The sequence below is a fragment of the Dermacentor andersoni genome, chromosome 1 (assembly GCF_023375885.2).
Source record: "Dermacentor andersoni chromosome 1, qqDerAnde1_hic_scaffold, whole genome shotgun sequence".
Classification (NCBI taxonomy): Eukaryota; Metazoa; Arthropoda; class Arachnida; order Ixodida; family Ixodidae; genus Dermacentor; species Dermacentor andersoni.
This window is the reverse complement of record NC_092814.1, coordinates 305,864,149-305,882,755: the sequence shown is the minus strand read 5'-3', so window position 1 is coordinate 305,882,755 and position 18,607 is coordinate 305,864,149. Positions and strand designations below refer to the sequence as shown.

The 18,607-nt window shown below is 47.9% G+C and overlaps 1 protein-coding gene across 1 annotated transcript in view; it reads right to left on the bottom strand.

Annotated features, from left to right (window-relative positions):
- Positions 1–18,607, bottom strand: part of LOC126547723 (uncharacterized) — a 55,557-nt gene that overhangs the window by 11,819 nt on the left and 25,131 nt on the right. The window contains exon 3 of the mRNA XM_050195685.3: positions 5,569–5,682. Within this exon, the coding sequence (XP_050051642.1) occupies positions 5,569–5,682 (114 nt within the window). The remainder of the gene's footprint in view (positions 1–5,568; positions 5,683–18,607) is intronic.

The following is an 18,607-nucleotide window of genomic DNA, read 5'->3' as shown; positions in this document are numbered from 1 at the left end:
TAACCGGCGCGTCGGCAACTGAAGAGCACCCTATCCGCCACACAAGAACAGGGGGGGACCCTTTCCTCCTCTTTCTGCATGGCGGCGACGGTGTTCTATGCAGTCACGTTATCTTGACTCTCTAGCGGCGTCAGCGGCATCCAGCGGTATCAGTCGGTCGCTGCTAGCGCTGGGGGGATGAAAGGGGGGCGGAGCTGGTTACGAGGCCGACGACAACGCCGACGACGACGCGAAACCCAGGAACGGACGCCAAAGAGCTGCGCTCTAAAAACAGCCAAATCAGTACAGAACGGAGCTACTAGACTCGAATATATCCCACCTGGTTATTCTTATAACTCCCGTACCCCGGCACTAACCTCTCAACTTGATCTTCCCACTCTAGCGATCGTCGCAGTATATCTCGACTACATCTTTATCACAGGGTTTTCTTGTCTCTCTTTCTTAATTTTATTTGTTATGTCTTCATTCGCTACCACCTAATGACTCGTGTCCAGTGATATCACCGCCGAATTCCATGATCGAAAGATACCTCCTAATACATCATGTCCTTCCATCGCGTGTCCCGCACCACCCACCCGAATGCCGTCGTCCCTACACCGTGTCCATACCGCGACGTTCCAGCTGTCCTTTTATTGTGCGCACTGCCTAAAACTGCCTTCCCAACTATGATGCCGTATAATGAGCGATATTTCTGGCTTGAAATTCGCCGTCGAAGAAATTGTGCCTACATGCGATAACGTACTGTGCTCATTGTCAAGTAATGTCCACGCTTTGACTTCAACCGCCCCTTATGTTATTTGCGCACGGGACCCCTTCAGTCATGATAAGTAAGAAAGTTAATTAATTGACCGAATTAATTATTTAATTAATTAATTAATTATCCGTTCGCTCCTAAGGTGCTATCGTGTTATTTTATCGCACCTATACGCGCTCTACATGATGTCGAACAAATTGAGAAAACGTACAGGGTTTCTTTAAAAGTTCAGCAGCGTTAAAATTTCGAACCGGATATAGAAGTCAACCTGATCGAGTCAGGGAAGTTTATGCCTTGTTTGACTAACATAATCTATACCGTACTAGCGTATAATCGTAGAAAAGACCTATTTTTTAGGCATGTTTTTAGAGGAAAATGCTTCTATACTGCTACAATGGACGGAGACTTTTGCATGGCTTCTAAGCATCCATATTATAACGATAGGTTATGAATAGGCTATTATTTTACGCTTGCTTACATTTACACTTTCCAACCCAACGTAGAAAAAACAGAAAGGCTATGAAAACGCTTTCGTTTTACACTTGCAGAACTGAGTTCTTAAACACCACCAGTGGCAAGTAGCGCGCTTCTCTTATGGTAACTCTTTTATAGGGGCAGGTGGACATAATTCTCACAGGAATCTCGATGACACACGTTCGAAGCGTGACGTCCTCTGAGGCTGTTCACGTCTGGAAAAGAAGTCTACTGGACGGGATATTGTAGCGACGAGACATCTGCCGCCACAATTACAATTCAAGTCGGCCATTTAATCCACGTGAGCGGTAGAAACGCGTTCGGATACTCCTCGCACAACCGCGTTCTGGCAATATTTCGTTCCGTGCATGATTTTCTAGCGTTATGCAATACAGCAGATGAGCTAAAACTAACCAAATGCCGGCAAGGTGTCCGGACCACTTTCCGTGATATGCATGCTAGGATTAAACTTCCCCTTTAAATGCCCCCAAAAAAAGAGTTAGGTGTCTTGATTTGACCATCAGCTTCAAAAAGCAGCACACGTGCTGGAAGTACGAAACCCGCTCTTGCACCTGGTTCCTGCCATACGTTTCCGACCTTTCCAGGAAAGTAAAACGAGTCGTCGTGACCACGGGGCAAAAGGCCGCCCTAATGAAGTCGCCTCATCACGCAATGGAAGAGAGCTTCATGCACCAGGAAACCAGGCTCAACAACGCTGGCTATCCCAAAGGTCTGCTTCCAGCAGGTCGCCGAAGATTTGCTAAAGGATACGAGACTCCTGGGCAGGAAGGTTCAACCAGAAAAAAAACATTCTACAGAAAAGGAAGGAGGTCGCCATTGTGCCTTACTTACAAGGCCTAACCAACAAGCTAAGGAAGATAGCCGGAAAGGAAGGCATCACGGTTGTAATTTCAGCCCCAAACAAGGTACATTCATTGTGTGCACGAGCCAATAATGGCCAGAAAACTAAGCAATGCACAATAAAACACAAGAAGAAGCACACTACCTGCGAGACAGGGATGATAAATGATATATCCTAATCAGGTAGCTAACGATACATAGGACAAACAGGCAGGTGTATAAATGACGAGCCAAGAGACCATGCAGTATCTTTGGAAGGAATCTTCGCTGGGCACCTCACTTTTCATCATCTCCAGCACCAGTGCACCGCTCAATTTCACGACATCAAGGTTTGAGAAAACAGAAAATACAAGCTGGTGCACGAAGTTTTAGAAGCCATGGCCATTGCCAGAAGTGGGCAATGATGCATCAGTACACCATCGATACTACTAACAGAAAAAGAAAGTGAACAGTTGCGCAACGACGATATTTTATCCTAAGAGACGGACCATCGGCAAAAAAAGAAAAAGATGCATTGGCTATCTTCGGCTGTGAAATTGTGGGAAATCAATAATAAACATACAGTTGCTAGTCCGGCGTGTGTCGTCGTCCCTTTCTGTCCGCGTCAGTACGTTCTGGTGGAAACCAATTGTGATATCTGCAACGAACGAGCTCAGGCAAAGACTATTCTGGGTTTCTCGTGTTGGCTTTCCTCTCTGCCGCGCTCCAGCTATGTATATACACGCTCTGGACCAACCCTGACGTGGTATGCCAGACACAGCAGCAGTAGTGTATTAACTTTGATTGATTGATTGATTGATTGATTGATTGATTGATTGATTGATTGATTGATTGATTGATTGATTGATTGATTGATTGATTGATTGATTGATTGATTGATTGATTGATTGATTGATTGATTATGAAGTCGATGGAAGAGGCAAAGAAAGCTTTGCTTGAAAATATTGTCAAGCCTTTAAGCACGTGCATGGAATATTCTATGTTTGCGATTACGATGAATAAATCTAGCTTGACAGCACATGAATCCATTGAATAAGTAACCAGTTGTCCGTATTACGGGACAGAATTACTGTCAAGGGGCGAGGAATGCAGGTGGTGCTGACATGGAAGAAAAGTAAAACGATTATACGGGGAAATCTGTGGGCGTAGGTTGGGCATCATTGACACAGTACGGAGGTTAAAGGGAAGCTGAAAGCTTTTCGAGAAAAAATGAGTGAATAGCAGTATGTCATGGTTTTCAACCCTCTGAATTCGAATATCGCATCGAAATTGAGCGAAAGACAGCGCAAACAGACTTGATTTCGACTAAATGTGCAGCAGCAGAGTCAGGGCAGCTCGCGCGCCTCGTTTCCGCCTGTGATTGGTCGGGCGCCTCGCGACGTCAACAATGGCGTTCGTCCGGACCGACTGCTGCCGCTACGCATGAAGCACGGTGCTAGGTAGTTTGGTGCTATTTTGCTAAGACGGTCATGGAAAATTTCGAGAGCTTGCGTTTCTATGAGGAGTTCGGCGTTAAGTCCAAACCACACGAGAGCGATTTTGCGCGCGACGGCGACGGGCGACGGCTTCGAGCGACAAAACAGGTCGTCGCTTGAACAGATCGCGCAGTGTTGTCGCTCGATCGCTCGTTTCTAAATATCTAGAACTCGTCGCTCGTCGCCCGGAAGTGCTATGAGCGACTAGCCAATAGTGCGAAGCCGGAACTCGATGTACATAACTCAAATACTACTGTTTGTCGCACGGAACGAGCAAACTATTGAATTTTACACGTGCAAGAATAAGAACCTAGTGCAAGACCTTGAGAAACATTTTATGCTCCTTTTTACAGTAAAATACATCAACTTAAATTGATTAAGCACGCGTCACGCTAGTTTCGGCGCGTATATTGCTGCCCTCATACCGGGAAGTCGTCGCTCAAAGCCGTCGCTCGCGTGGAGTTCGTCTTGTAGGCGACGAGTGAACGCGACAGCCATCGCCTCGCTTGTCGTTGTCACTTGCAAGATCATTTGTATGGGGTTTTTACTTTAGTCCCTACATGTACGAGTCGATTGCGAACAGCCGGCCTCTCCAAGAAGCAAAAAATGCTGGTGCAAGCACTGCTTTCCACACGAACGAAGGCGAAGTGTTAGCATCTCCTTGTGTTGGAAATGTTCTTTGACGAGCATGTCTTTTGCTAAGCTGCACTCAGCGATCCAGGGAGTACGTTTCCGGGCAAACAACTGTAGTGTTATGTTCCTGCTACAGTTACAGCGCAATTTGAACCGACGATTACATCGCTCCTAAGCGAAAAATGCCCACCCCCCCCCCCCCAAAAAAAAAAAAAAAAAAATTTGACCTGCATGGTTTATAAGGTTCCTGCTTCCGTATATGAGCGTCTTATTGAATTCGACAGACTCTTCAGCTTCCCTTTAAGGAGATTTCAGGGAGATACATTTACCTTGCAAATACCACAAGCCTGACGATGATGAGCACCGCAGTGTTACATCTTAGTATAGCAGTGCGATATGTATTCGTTATAAAAGGTCAGCTGTTCATGCACTGGTAAGAAGAATAACAAAAAAAAAATAAGGTGAGACATGATATGCTATACAGAACCACACGATAGCCAGGCTTTTATCATGGAAAGTCGCCTAATCATTGCCCAACAGAAGCAAGCTTTCACCTATATTTAAAGAATTTAGAAATACCAAGAACACTCTATGAAACATAGAACCGGCCAGTTTCATCATAAAGTGGTTATTAAATATGCGCTAGAAAGCTTCGCTGGCATCCAGCAATGCGCTCCTAATACCCAAGTAGAATCAAGACGGCAAAGACTCCTTTAGAAAAAAATGCCTTTGTTTTTGCTTAGTACGAGCTCACTAAAAGCCTGACATGTTCTTCTGATGTGTAGAGAAATCACCCTTACAACATAGGCCAGATCGCCACAACCATTCATGCACGAGTGTTCATTTTTTTCTTCGCCAGTCCCATTAAATAATTCTTTGAGCCATAATATCTATTAGCCTCTGAGTGGCATAAACAAGATAGCCACTGAGGCCCATTGTTTGATGTCGCCGTCTTTCCTTGACAAAGCCTGTGCCGGTCAAGGAACGACACAGCGCTATTAATATCTCTTTGCTGCTGTGCCGCTACCTTCTTGGTACACTGGTTGAATGCATCCAGAAACTACCGCGCTTTCTGTATACCAGAGAAATTATATTTAGCTCGCTCTGCTAAGTACACACCTGTTACTTAGAATCCATTCTTATCCACCTCCTAACTCATGCTCCAGCTCCTGCTTATAAAATTTCGAATGGAGCTGCCAGATAGTGCATGAGGAATGCCAAGCTCTTATTTCTTCTGTTTTTTTTTTTTTTTTTGTTATTAATATGACTTTGAAACACTGACGCATATATTTCCCGACGCAACTGTCATTTGCAAAACTTAAGTCTGCTTATTTTTTATTGTCTTCTCGAACAAAAAGACGACTGTCTTACCTTTTTTGTACTGGCAAAGACACTGGGTACCCTTGCAGTGCGCATCTTTAACGCCTTCCTCGTCGAAATTTTTGATCTTGGCGCAGATGTATCTGCAGCGTTCAGGATTGCAGGCTGCAGTGGAAAGAAAAAAATAGTTGCACATAAGTTTCACAGCTGCCTGTGAACCTGAAGTGGAACTAAGAACCAGGAAAAACACAAATCAAGAGGATTTTAGACCCCGACCATAGCAATGGCTTTCAACAAACTCGCGTCTAGTGAGCCCCTGAATGGTAGGCCTTCTGAGTCACTGACACCAGTAATAAATCTGTCATGTTGGAGAAACGTATAAGATGAAATGTGCGAATCGATGCACTAGTTTTGCCTTTACACTCGACATTCAGAAGTATCCCCGTTTTATTTTTCTGCGAGGCAGTTAAATTAACATTTTTATTCCATTTCACGCACCCGCACGCACGCACGCACGCACGCACGCACGCACACACACACACACACACACACACACACACACGCACATAAACAAACAAAAGCTGCGTTCTACAGTGGTTTTGTCTACACGGGAAACATTCCACTTTCTCCTCGATTTACATGGAACCTTCCGGCTGCTTCTGAGAGACCTTGTTCTGTTCCCATAAAACGCAGTTGTGATTTTCGCTGTTCCAGTTGCCAGCCGGCTCCTACCATTTTTTTTTCTTACAGATCTGGAAAGCGAAATGGGAACACTGTGGTCTGCTTGATGTGATACTCGCGCATCTTTGTCTGTGTAATCATTTCCACTGATGCCGAAATGAGTAGATAGCCACTGGAAAGAGACGCTGCAAGGTTCCTTCGCCACCGGCCACGCCCACACTCGTTAGCAGAGTAAAACACTGCAAATGTAAGGCGCACCAGACTGCCAGAACTTAACCCTTCGTTCCAGCTCCGACCTCTACCCGAACTTCATCGACGTGAGGCATCGCTTCTTTGCCGGCTGTTGTTAAGAGTAGCTTTCACGAAGGCTTACGCCGAACTGATTGGAATGACTGACAGTGCTGCGTGCGCTGTCAGCGACGGCGAAGAGAACGTGGAGCATTTATTGTTCTACTGTCCCCGATTTCAATCACAAACACCGCCCAATGCATTGTGACAATTGGATGATCGGCCCCTATCCGCGCAGGCGCCGCTTGAGCATCCTACCCATTGCTCGTCATCCCCAAGGCTGTAGAGTCACTAATGTGTTTCCTGAGGTGCGAATGGCATGTGCGATCGCCTTTTACTCAGTGTGCTCTCTGCACGCGTGCGTGATTTCACGAGGTCTTTCTTGCTTCTTTCTCTCTCTCTGTCATCTTTCTATTCTTCCTGTCTCTTTCCCCAGCTCAGGGTAGCCAACCAGACGCTTTTCTGGTTAACTTCCCTGCCTTCTTCCTTTCTTTTCTCCTCTCTTTCTCTCAATTTGAACGTTCTTGATTCTTCTTCTTCTCGTAATAATAATAGTAATAATAATAATAATAATAATAACGTATGGTGTATAGGCGAACCCAAGGCATATGCCTTTTTGTCTCACCCCTTGAAAATTCTTTTGAATATTTATGCGTCTACTGACAACTGTGACACGATCCATTAACTAATCAGCCAGAAATTTGCAGAAATAAGAACTCGGGTTGTGCGAATACCACGTAGGACGAATGATGGCAAAACGTGCGTTTTTATAAGCGGCGCCTCTTCGTCATTGCGTCATTGCCAGTATTGAAAGTACAGTTTGTGCGGCACAGCTGGGAGGCATGTAGTTTTGCCGTTCTAGTTCTCTTCCTGGGGCGCTTTTTGTACACCTCTTAGTTGAGGGCTGCGCCTGCAGAACAACGAGACGCCGGCGCTGAGCATTCAAGCAGCGCTGCTACTAGCGCTGGAGTAGGTCGCATAAGTAGGTCTTAAGTTTAGGGCGCCGCTCTAGCTAAGGGTATCTTCAAATTCAAGCCACCACTGGAGGCAATCAGCGTTGAAAGGTTAGCAACCTTGGAGCCCAAGTAAAGGAATGTATCTGGAACACCGTGTCTGTGACTAGACGCCACCTCGAACCGAGTAAAAATAGCTAGGAAAAGCAAATATTACCACTCCATTTTAACTTTTATCGCGTGCGAACCTATTAAAAACACAACATAGCGTGCATTTAGCGCATAAGAATGAGTTCGCACGTTTTCTTGCGTACAAATGACCTTCTGGTCAAGTTCCTAAGCAGGCTGAGCAGAAGCTAAGCAGCCGTCTTGTTTGGACTGCGCAGTAGCCTGCATTGTTTTATTACTTCGGTGATGTCTTCGTGAAGCCGTCTTTTTGCCGGCTTTGTCAGAATTTCAACGATACTTAAGACGGCCGCTGTACGCTTAGCAGTCTATTTAGCCATCTACGGCGAGTATTGGAACGTAACCTAAAAGGCGCCATTGCTAACATCTTCGTAGAGATTGTACTAACTTATCGGCGGCTGCCTCTACTCATTGTAATACCAGGGTGAGAGCAGATTCGGTGCAACCTGTGCGTGTGTGTGATGTGACCGAATCATTTGTCAGTCGCAAAAAGAATTTCATTTTGCCACTCGTTTGCACCCCGTAATCGATAAATCACGCGCAGGTGCACTCTGCACTCGGTCGGTTCCGTGGATCAACTCTGAGTGACCCCGCCAGTGTCATGACGTAAGTGCTGTTTTGTTTTTCTCGTAAATGCTCTTTGCCATAGGTCATCCACCTTTCCTAATCCCAGGTCCAGTATCAGGATTGGCTAGAAATTTATCTTAAGAACATTAAGAACAAGTGGGCTTCTGTGAGTGCCACCGCCGATGCATGCGTGCGACTCCCGTGGGACTGAAGAAACTGCTGAACAGGTTCTGCGCTTTTGTTCTCGTTATGACGTCCAGCGCCGCCCTCTACGGGCCGCGTTGAACCTGCTGGACCAAAGGCAGCCTTCATGGCCATGCGCGTCGCTGGCACAGAAAGCAACGGCGGCGTGGCTACAGTACTTGAAGTCGACAGGTGTCTGCCACTGTTTGTAGACTTGGTGTGCACCTTCAAGTGTGCGCACAACTCGTGCTCCCTCTCTTCCCTTCTTCCTCTTTATTTTTACCGCTTTATTCCCTTCGCCCCGTGCAGAGTAGCAGACCGGACGTGGGCCCTGTTAATCTCCCTGCCTTTCCTCGTAAATCACTTTCCCCCTCTTCCTCTCTTTCACCCTTACGAACAATTGCGCGCTGTTGAGCATGAAGGCTCCTCTCAAACACGTTGCTCCATCTGGTACGGCACTGAAGAACACACAACAATGCTAGATAGCCAGCTGTCTACAAAAGTCTTCGTATAACATCGATTTCCATAGTACATGGGCTCTGCATAAATTTTTATTCTGGGCTGTCGGTAATTCTCGCGTAAGAGTTTTTTTTGTGAATGCGGGCCAGTTCTTTTTTTTCTGTAGCATAGGTACTGCTTATTATAGTGTCGAAGCTGTACCATTAAATTAGCCCTCGTGCGCTCGCCTTTTTATATACAATACGTATGCCATGCTCGATGCAAGATAGATGGAAGGAGAGAGGAAGAGAAAAGAAAGAAGAGAGAAGGCAGGGATGCTAACGAGAAAAGCGTATGGTTCGCTACCATAGGCAGGGCGAGGGGAACAGGACCGGTATTCACGAAAAGTTCTTACGCTACAATTGTTCGTAAGAGCAAATACTAGCCACTGCACATGCTGGACATATTATAAAAGGCAGACGGCCAATGGCAAAGATCATTTGCGAACGAAAAGCTTTTTCAGTGCGGACCCAGCTGAATAGAACGAATTAAAAAGAGGAAAACATTGAATGTGCACACGTGCGCGGACCGCACCACGCAGTGAAAGGCACCCGCACAAGCCAATCGTTTTCAAAAAAGCGCAAAAAGTGCTTTCACTGCCTCCTGGGCCGATAATCGGTGGGCTCGGTGCTCGAGTAGTGTCTGTACGTTCAGTGCACCATCACCTAGTGGCCTCAATGCATTGGACATTAATTGTCTTAATCGAATTGAGGACAGTGGCACAATAGGTGGTCTGTGTTCTCCTCACAGGCCACAGCCATCACATCCAGGACTGTCAGCCATTCGAACTGATGTTGAATAAGTTCTCATGAAAGTAAATTCTAAACACAACATACACCTGCAGAGGAGTTTTACCCAAACGGCCTGCAAACCATTGAAAAGAAACGACGTGGCCTTCTTTCTTTCTTTTTTTTAATCGTGGTCCAGTTTCACATGTGCCAACGTCAGTTGGCACTGAGTTCCATGGCGGAAGACCGACTGCGTACATTCTATTGCTGGCTCTCAGTCGCAGAAGTTGGTACTCAAGTGAACGCATAAACCAAATGTTCACTTGCGAACAGTAGTTTGAATGTATACCCAGAAGGCGGAGGCGGAGTGTTGCTAGCTGCAGGCGAACCTAGCCTTGCAAAGGTTTGCTGCAATCGGTCCGCCCGAGTGTCACTTATGAAATGGGCCTTGGTGTGAAGTCCTTCACAGATCATCAGGTAACATAGAAACACGCGGTAACACAGTGAACTTGACACGGAGCGCCACAGGCTGTGCGGCATCCATTCCATGCCTTAAAGCTCGCTGATGCTTTCTTTGTGTGTCTTCAAATTCATTTATTTATTTATTTATTTATTTATTTATTTATTTCCTAATACTCTAGGCTAGTAGGCCCATGCAGGAGGGGAGGACAGTACACAAATCCAGGATATCAGACATACCAGAACGCACGCAAAACTGTACGACCATGCTCTCTCGTCGTCAAACACAGCAAAACGAAATACATTGGGTGATAGACTCAGTCAAAAACTGCAATGTTGTCAGAAAACAATCTCGGAGTATACATAATGAAAACACGTATAAAAGCACATACATACTTCCGGAACACGTAAAAATATGAATAAATAAACGAGTGAAAAGGAGCACTAAGCTGCATATGTTGCGCGAATAAAGTTTCAAAACATCAGGATCACTTTTGAAGCAATAAATGTTTTGACGCGTATGCATGAATCTTTGTTTCCTGAGAACACTGTGTGACATATTACGCCATAAATTTGCAGCCTATTGCAATAATAGCTGTTTTTTTCGAATTCCTTGTTCCAAAAATGTTAATCCCAGTCATATTTCGTTGTAGTATCATGACGCAAGGGGGACACTTAACCACTATTGAATAGCTTTTTCGTTACGCAGCGAGAAATCATGTCCAAAAAGCAAGATTATCTTCAAGTGTATTATCATTCTTCACGGTATTGCCGTTTGTAAGATTGATATGAACCACCGCCGCGAAAAGCGCAATGCTTTTTTCTTTTTTCTTGCTTTCGTCGAATTTCCCCTTTTCCACAGCTGTCATTTGTTCCAGTTATGCCGTCTTCTCCGTAGCGCTATATGGACATGTGGCTATTGTTTAGCTGGCCGCCTCGCTTAAACTTTCGTTTGCGTGTCCTGGTGCGGGTTCTCTAAATTCGCTGTAAGCATATGAAATTATCTCAACGCAGGCAGATTTGTTAGCTCAGTTAAGTTACGTTGGCATATTTTTAACAAGCGCAAGGCGAGCTCTTCTGTCGTGTTTCAAAAGCCGCGGTGTTCAAAATGGATGCGACGCACCAGTTCATTCTTTGGCTGCAATGTGGAAGTCTATGATATAAAGATTATACGTCAACTGCCTCAAGCCCCTCAGATCAGGGGCTTGAGGCAGTTCAGTATTCCTAGTTTACGACGCCAGCTGCCACAAAAATGGGCCACGTAGAACAACAAGATACACGCGCCAACGTTAGCACTAGTCGATGATTGTAGCTATAAGCCGAGTCCACGCCCATTAGCGAGCACACAATCGCACGCGCTGTCCAGCCATGCGAAGAATTTACAGGTCTTCCTCCGTTTCAAGCAGATTCAAGCAACATTGGCTCTTGAATCTACTATGAAAGGCTGTACCTCAAAACCGTAACATGTCCTGCAGCCAAGTTACTTCCTCTATCGGGTACGCTGTTTGTTAAGGTGCTACTGAGCAACCCAGCACACTTAAGCGCGGCTTCTTGGCTACTTGTTCGTGTAAGAGAGAGAGAAAAAAAATGGGTAAGGAAAAGCAGTCGGTACAACCAGACGCACATTCGGTTTGCGAGCCAACGCAAGGTCAAGGTTAAGAAATGAAAAGAAAGAACAACGATCACTGTGCAGCTGCGGATGAAGCGACGAGCTTCTTGTATCTAAGAGCATACAAAACATATCCAAAGGAACTCGACTGTAAGCCTTGCGAGAACCTTCGAGTTTAGCAAGCTTTAGCACCAAAGCAGGTAGAAGTTGCCATCGCGATATCAATAAAATCAAAATAAAAACTGCGTCGCGATGACATATGGTGCGCGGAACATAGAGGGCTACGGTCCGCCCGACACTCTAAACCGCCAGAGTGCTGCAAGAAGAAGGAATGCGAATGCCACGGATGAATTTAGGCATTTGACAATTTGCCACAAAATGCGCTCGTATACACGCTACGTATTCCAATACGTTTTCCTTAATACTCGGAAAGTGACGCCCTCTGATAGCAAATGCGTTCCGTGTTTAAAAAAAAAAAAGAGCGTCGGAGGGCTCCTCTAAAATATTTAAGACCAACGATGCGTATGCTGGCACAGTTTATGAGACCTCAAACCACTGTGATGCGTCGATGCGTGGGTGTTCTTATGCGAGTGCTTGTGCGGGAGTCTTATTTTATTTAATAACTGTTTTGCTTTCAGTGAAGCGACCCCTTAACTGACGGGATATGAAGTAGAGAGCGAGTAATTCTAGAGATCGTTTATGTTTGCTTCGACTGCCTCAACTAAACGTCTGCTTGAGCTGTTAAAACATTTTACTGGAAAATGAGAAAAGTGGACAAGAAAAAAAAAACACGCGCCGACGATTACGATACTGCCTAACGCGAATTTTGAGCGCCGCTGTTTAGGTGTTCTGAACTCGCGATATATTGTGGCAAAGAATGTGACTCTGAACGACAGGGTGCTCTCGGCGGCGGCGCTGAGCCGCTGCTCTGGCAGCTCGTTTAGCAGGAGCCGCAGACGAAGCATTCCCACCGGTTGCGTCGCTCATTGTCCCCAAAGAAAGCGTGAACACGGGAACGCGTGGCTCGCGCGGAGCACTTTATCTAGAGGTGGCGGCGCCACAGGAGATGTAGCGCATGCGCAGTGGGTCCGAAGCCCGCGCGAGCGCTGTTTCCGCGCTGGCCGCATGCGTGGTGGCTGCTAGGGTGCCTCGATGTCCTCCTCGCCCGCCGCTCCGTTCAGGGTGGAGACAAGTGCGTCGTCTGCTACGGCGTCCGCCATGTTCTTGCCCGCTGCGAGCGGCGCATTCTTGGCGCGCTTGTGGATGAGCGGTTTGACGGAAGCAATGCGCTTTTTTTTTATTACTTTGATTACTTCGATGACGAATTTCTCTACTATTAAGAAATATTTTTGCACCGAAAAAATATGTGCGCATTCCCTAAGGCCCCTCTTTTATGCCAGCTCAACTTCGTGTTTCTATTTAATGTCGTTTTAAAGTAGTTGTTTGGAAGTACCCTCGTAAAACGCGTTGCAACCAGTGAGCAGCGGCCTGGCGTGTATTTTTTACGAACTGTAAATACAGAAATTAAGTTGCGCGGCAATAACTTTGTTTCACAGTGAGAAATGATGCGTTTAACACAAGCGATCATAGAGGAATGCAAAAATTGCTATGCTGCCAGCATATTTCTGTTCTTCGCGAACAGTTACGCCGTGAACCTGTGTTACTTGTGAGCATGTTGGTATGCAGCTCTGGAAATTCCTATTGCATAAGAAGATGCCGGTGGTAAAGAAAAGAGGTCAATAAGTGACGAGTAGATACGTGATTTCAGTCACAACGTTTGTGTCGCTATGCAGGTTTTTATTATGTCAGCTGTCAGGAGGTGTCAATTGTCACAGGTCTTTCGTAGATCTCAGACCAACGACCAGAAACTACAAAGAAGCCTTGAATTAACTTGAACAAAATAAATTAGAATGTCAGATTGCTGCTCAGCTCGATAAGTTGAAAAAAAAGCGGAAAACTTGTACAGACACAAGGTGAAAAATCAGCACGCACAGCAAAGTAAGAATAAACACATGAATGAAAACTATATTAAAAGAGTAACGCAAATGAAACGAAAGTTTTTTTAATTCTGGCGATATGCATTAAAATTTAATTTCAGTATTCACTGTAGGCTCACTCCTGCACACGTCTTGCTTGCATGCCCGTCAAGTCCCGTTGCCGCGGCTTGACGCAGGTGCACACGCAGCCCCAGTCTCGCGTAGTTTGACACAAAGAGCTTTTCCACTGTTTCTTTGTGTTCCTGACAGGCGCCCGTTACGCCGCACCGCAACATATTTGTCAAGTATGCGGTTACAGCCTTCAAAGGAGATTTCATGGTGAAAATGCTTTCCGTCCAGGTGGTGATACCATTAAAATGTTTCTCGCAAGATTTGAGAACTAGCATGACTGCATCGCTTGGGTAATGAAGGTTGCTGCCTTCAGAGACGTATTCCTTGAGGGACGTCAAGTACGCATGCTCACTGCTGCTTGAGCCTAACAATGCAGGTTTGCACTTCTCGCAGTGGTCAATAGGTTTGAGGATCCCTTTGATAAGAAACCCACCGATATGAAACAAAATCTCGCACTCAGCTGATGTTAGCTCTTCGACAAACGGGATCTCCGCGTCGTCGATAGCTTCAATATCGGCTGCCGCTTCTTCTTGCATACCTGCCGACAGCAGGTCGATCAGGTACTGTGCGTCATCGACATCGTAGCTAGTCGTTGACGGTGTGTGGAAGAATTGGCTGACACAAACACCTTGAGTGATTACTGCACAACGGCACGCAGCAGCCGGGCATTTTGTGCCGACAACACCCAGCGAACTCGTCGCAGCAACGTCCTATAGCACCTGCACCGTGCAGCGCGCGCGGCGGGCATGAACATGGCGGCGGTGGCTAGAACGAACCGGTTCTGGCGGCACCGGCGCCGTCAAAGAATGTCTCCACCCTGAACGGAGCGGCGGGCGAGGAGGACATCGAGGCACCCTAGTCGCTGCCGAGCCGCAGTGCCACTCCGCTTTCGCCCTCCCCCTTTCGCCATACCCTCCTCCGCTTTCCGCCTCACCATCCCGCTGCACCCTCCTCTCCGCTATTCTCCTCGCGCCTCCTCGCTCTCGCCGCTTTTTTGCATCCCCCACTGCCCACCACGTTCGCTTTCATCTTTCGTGGTGCTCGTTCGCTCGGTTATGCTCACGCTCGCCGCTGGAACGAGCGCCTAAGAGCTGCGCTCTTAAACATTGTTGTTGTTTTAAAGTAAGAGTATCTGGGTATTAGCTGAAGGGAGCCAATGGTGGGTACAATCGATAAGCGAACAAACAGTCGTCAGGAATGTGAGAGGGAACACCGAATTCCTTTTTGAGCCAGGATTTGCAAGTGACGTTCGCATTCGAATCTGACCATGTTCACACGCAAGCTGCCGTTTTTTTCTTTGAACGTTTAGTTTCATTGAACATTTCTACGACGGGGACATCTGTGTTTAGTTACTACAGTATCTTGAAAACCATTTGATGCTTTGGTTCTTTGTGCTCGAGGGGGTGCAAAGCCATCCATAATATGGGGAAACGTTCAGTAGTCTTCACGTCTTCATGTCGTAATACCTATATGTGGTGCCCCAGCAAACTTTTGCGCCAATGTTTAGAAATATTTGGGTCCACTGTAGCTGGACGCGGCCAAGATAAGGCTTTTGGCCACTTTATGGAACAAACCACGCTTTTTTGCATACTCTTCATTTACATAATTAGTCAAGATCAATTAACCAACTGCGCAGTCGTAAATTTAGAAAAAAAACTTCCAATGAGGAAATTGTATAGCGATCTAGGAAGCGTCCAGGCCAGCAGCATTTAACATCGTGCCTCTAAGGCAAACATTTTTTTTATCATAAAAATGAGATACATGAAAATTTCTACGTGACTACGTGTTTGCGCAGTGCAATCGCAGTTCTTTCAATTATACTATGCACAAATGAACAGCGCTTATAAGAAAGTGAGGCGCCACAGAAAACGTGACAAGGCGGTGAAGCTTTCAGGTTCGTCACTTTGTTTTCCCGTTACCATCAACGGCCGCGTATATTGTTTTCATTACTGAAACGTGTGCCAATCGCTGGCGTGAATTTCAAAGCCAATGCCTCCGTCACTACCATGTTACTTTTTCAGCGGCACGGCGCCAGAGGCTTCGCTGCAGGCCGCTTAAATAATGATCAGACACTCCAACACATCAAGCAGTCTTGCACATTAGCTTCATCAAAAGCAGCAGTTTATACTCCCCTGCATAAGCAGTGCATCAGTCGTCCTTGTTTGTTTTTGTTCTTGTTTTTTGCACCGAAGTTGTATGTGGCTAGGACCTGAAAAGTCTTGCGTCCGTATGTCGAGCCACGTCGACAGAGAAATTTTCCCCGTACGAATAGGCAGTTTTAGTTGGCCGTCCGCAACCACTCACGTACGCAGCGTGCGAGGTTGCGTGTGCGCAGCCGAGCGTGCGCGCACGCGACGGCAATAGTTGGCCGGACGCAAACAGGGAGAAGGGGATTGCTGACTTGCACGCGCAGGAACCAGTAGTGTGCTATTCAGCGCCGCCATGTGGCACCTTCTGAAACTGTACAGCCAGTATCAGCCGCCACGAAGTCAAACCACAAGCTGGAGTCATATCTTCGGCAAGAGCGATATCGAAAAAAATTACCGACGATTACGTTACTTCCTAATGCGAAATTTGAGCGCAGCAAATAAGCTGTTTCACCTTTTGTCAACGCAAACGTTCACAACTGGACCCTTAATGCCATATTGGCCTCCGCCGTGCATCAGTCGTCGCACTTGCATGAATGGGATTCGCGGAGATACGAGTCTTACACTCACCGCATTAAGTTGTGGAAGGTGCGCTGGCCTCGAGGGATATTTGTAACCGTTTGTTGTCGAAAAATGAGGAATGTCACCTTTCCGCACAGATTGCATGCACGAAGAACACAGTCTGAATTGACACAAGTCCGAGTTGGGAAACGCACACCGGAGATTCTCACGGCACGTATCCGGAAGCGGTTTCACGTCATTTTGGAACCAGAGCCGATCACACACTGAACACAAACTTCCAAACGGATTGTCTGTAAACTGTCGCCGGAAAGCATTTGTTGCACCCTGACTGTTTGCGAGCCTTTGTTTGCGTTTGGCCTCGGCCTCGGCCGCGCGAACGGTAGAGTCTTCTCTGCGACGGCGATGAGCTTCTGCTTCAGCCTCGCTTACTGCTGGTTGCTCTCGACGGCGGCGATGAGCCTCCGCTTCGGCGGTGCGAACGGCAGAGTCTTCTCGGCGGCGGCGATGAGCTTCTGCTTCAGCCTCGCTTACTGCTGGTTGCTCTCGACGGCGGCGATGAGCCTCCGCTTCGGCGGCGCGAACTGCAGGGTCTTCTCGGCGGCGGCGATGAGCTTCTGCTTCAGCCTCGCTTACTGCTGGTTGCTCTCGACGGCGGCGATGAGCCTCCGCTTCGGCGGCGCGAACGGCAGGGTCTTCTCGGCGGCGGCGCTTAGCCTCTGCTTCGGCGACGCGTACTCCTGGATCATCTCGACGGCGGCGACGGTAAGCTTCTGCTTCGGCGGCACGCACCTCTGGATTCTGACGGCGACGGTGCTGGGCCTCTGCTCTGGCAGCTCGTTTAGCAGCAGCAGCAGCAGCAGCAGACGGAGGACTTCCATCGGTCGTCTCGCTCATGGCTCAGAAAGAACTGGCAGATAATTTCGCAGTGGCGAACGGCAGCGGCAATTTCGGCTCGGGCGGTGCACATATACAGATCCGCCGCCACCGATCTGGCTCTCTGATTGCCACCGCACAGGGCGAACGGCAGCGGCAATTTCGGCTCGGGCGGTGCACATATACAGATCCGCCGCCACCGATCTGGCTCTCTGATTGCCACCGCACAGGGGTTGCATTGGAGGAGGAGCGAAGAAAGGAATTAAGTTCGAGCCGGCGCTTTGACAACCGGAGACTCGCAGGAAGAGGGGGGAGGGGGGCGGCGTGTACACCCAGCGGCAAACGATGGGGGCAGAAGCGCGCGCAGCAAGCGGACAACACGATAAAGGGAGGAGGGAACAGATAGCAGCGACTGACTGATGCCGCTGACGCCGATAGTGAGTCAACCCCAGCTGCGGAGTTGGTTTCAGGGACAACGCCGCCGATGCCGACACAAACAATATGATACCCGCGCTTCCGCAGCGCTAAGAACCAGGTCTAGCCGTGGGAAGGTGGTCACGTATTCGTCGACGTGCCGGGGCCTACGTGAAATAACCGGCGCGTCGGCAACTGAAGAGCACCCTATCCTCCACACAAGAACAGGGGGGGGGGGGGGACCCTTTCCTCCTTTTTCTGCATGGCGGCGACGGTGTTCTATGCAGTCACGTTATCTTGACTCTCTAGCGGCGTCAGCGGCATCCAGCGGTATCAGTCGGTCGCTGCTAGCGCTGGGGGGATGAAAGGGGGGCGGAGCTGGTTACGAGGCCGACGACAACGCCGACGACGACGCGAAGCCCAGGAACGGACGCCAAAGAGCTGCGCTCTAAAATGCGCTCTGGTGGACACGCGAGACCATGCGAGAACGTCCCGCGAAGCCCACTGAGCCTGCAGCGGACGTTACGCAGCTTTTCAAAAGCTGCGGGCGCCCGCAAGATACCGTGCGGGCTCCTGCGTGCTGCGTATGCGCACTGACGCCTCCGCGGGTTTGCCGCGTACGCAGAGCTGCTGCGGACGCCCAACTAAAACTGCCTAATATCGTTGTGTCTCGTTTTCTTCTGACGTAGCCATCGCCCTAGCGACGTTATCAGCAGTGCGGCCCAGCACACGCGTCTGCACACTCGGCGTGCCCTGCGATGGGTAACCTGTAGGTCGAGGCGCCCATGTTATCAGCTGCTCTCTTATGTACGAACTACAGAAACGCCGTCTGGAGCGTCGGCGGTAGCAGCAGCGGCCATCGGCGGCATGCATT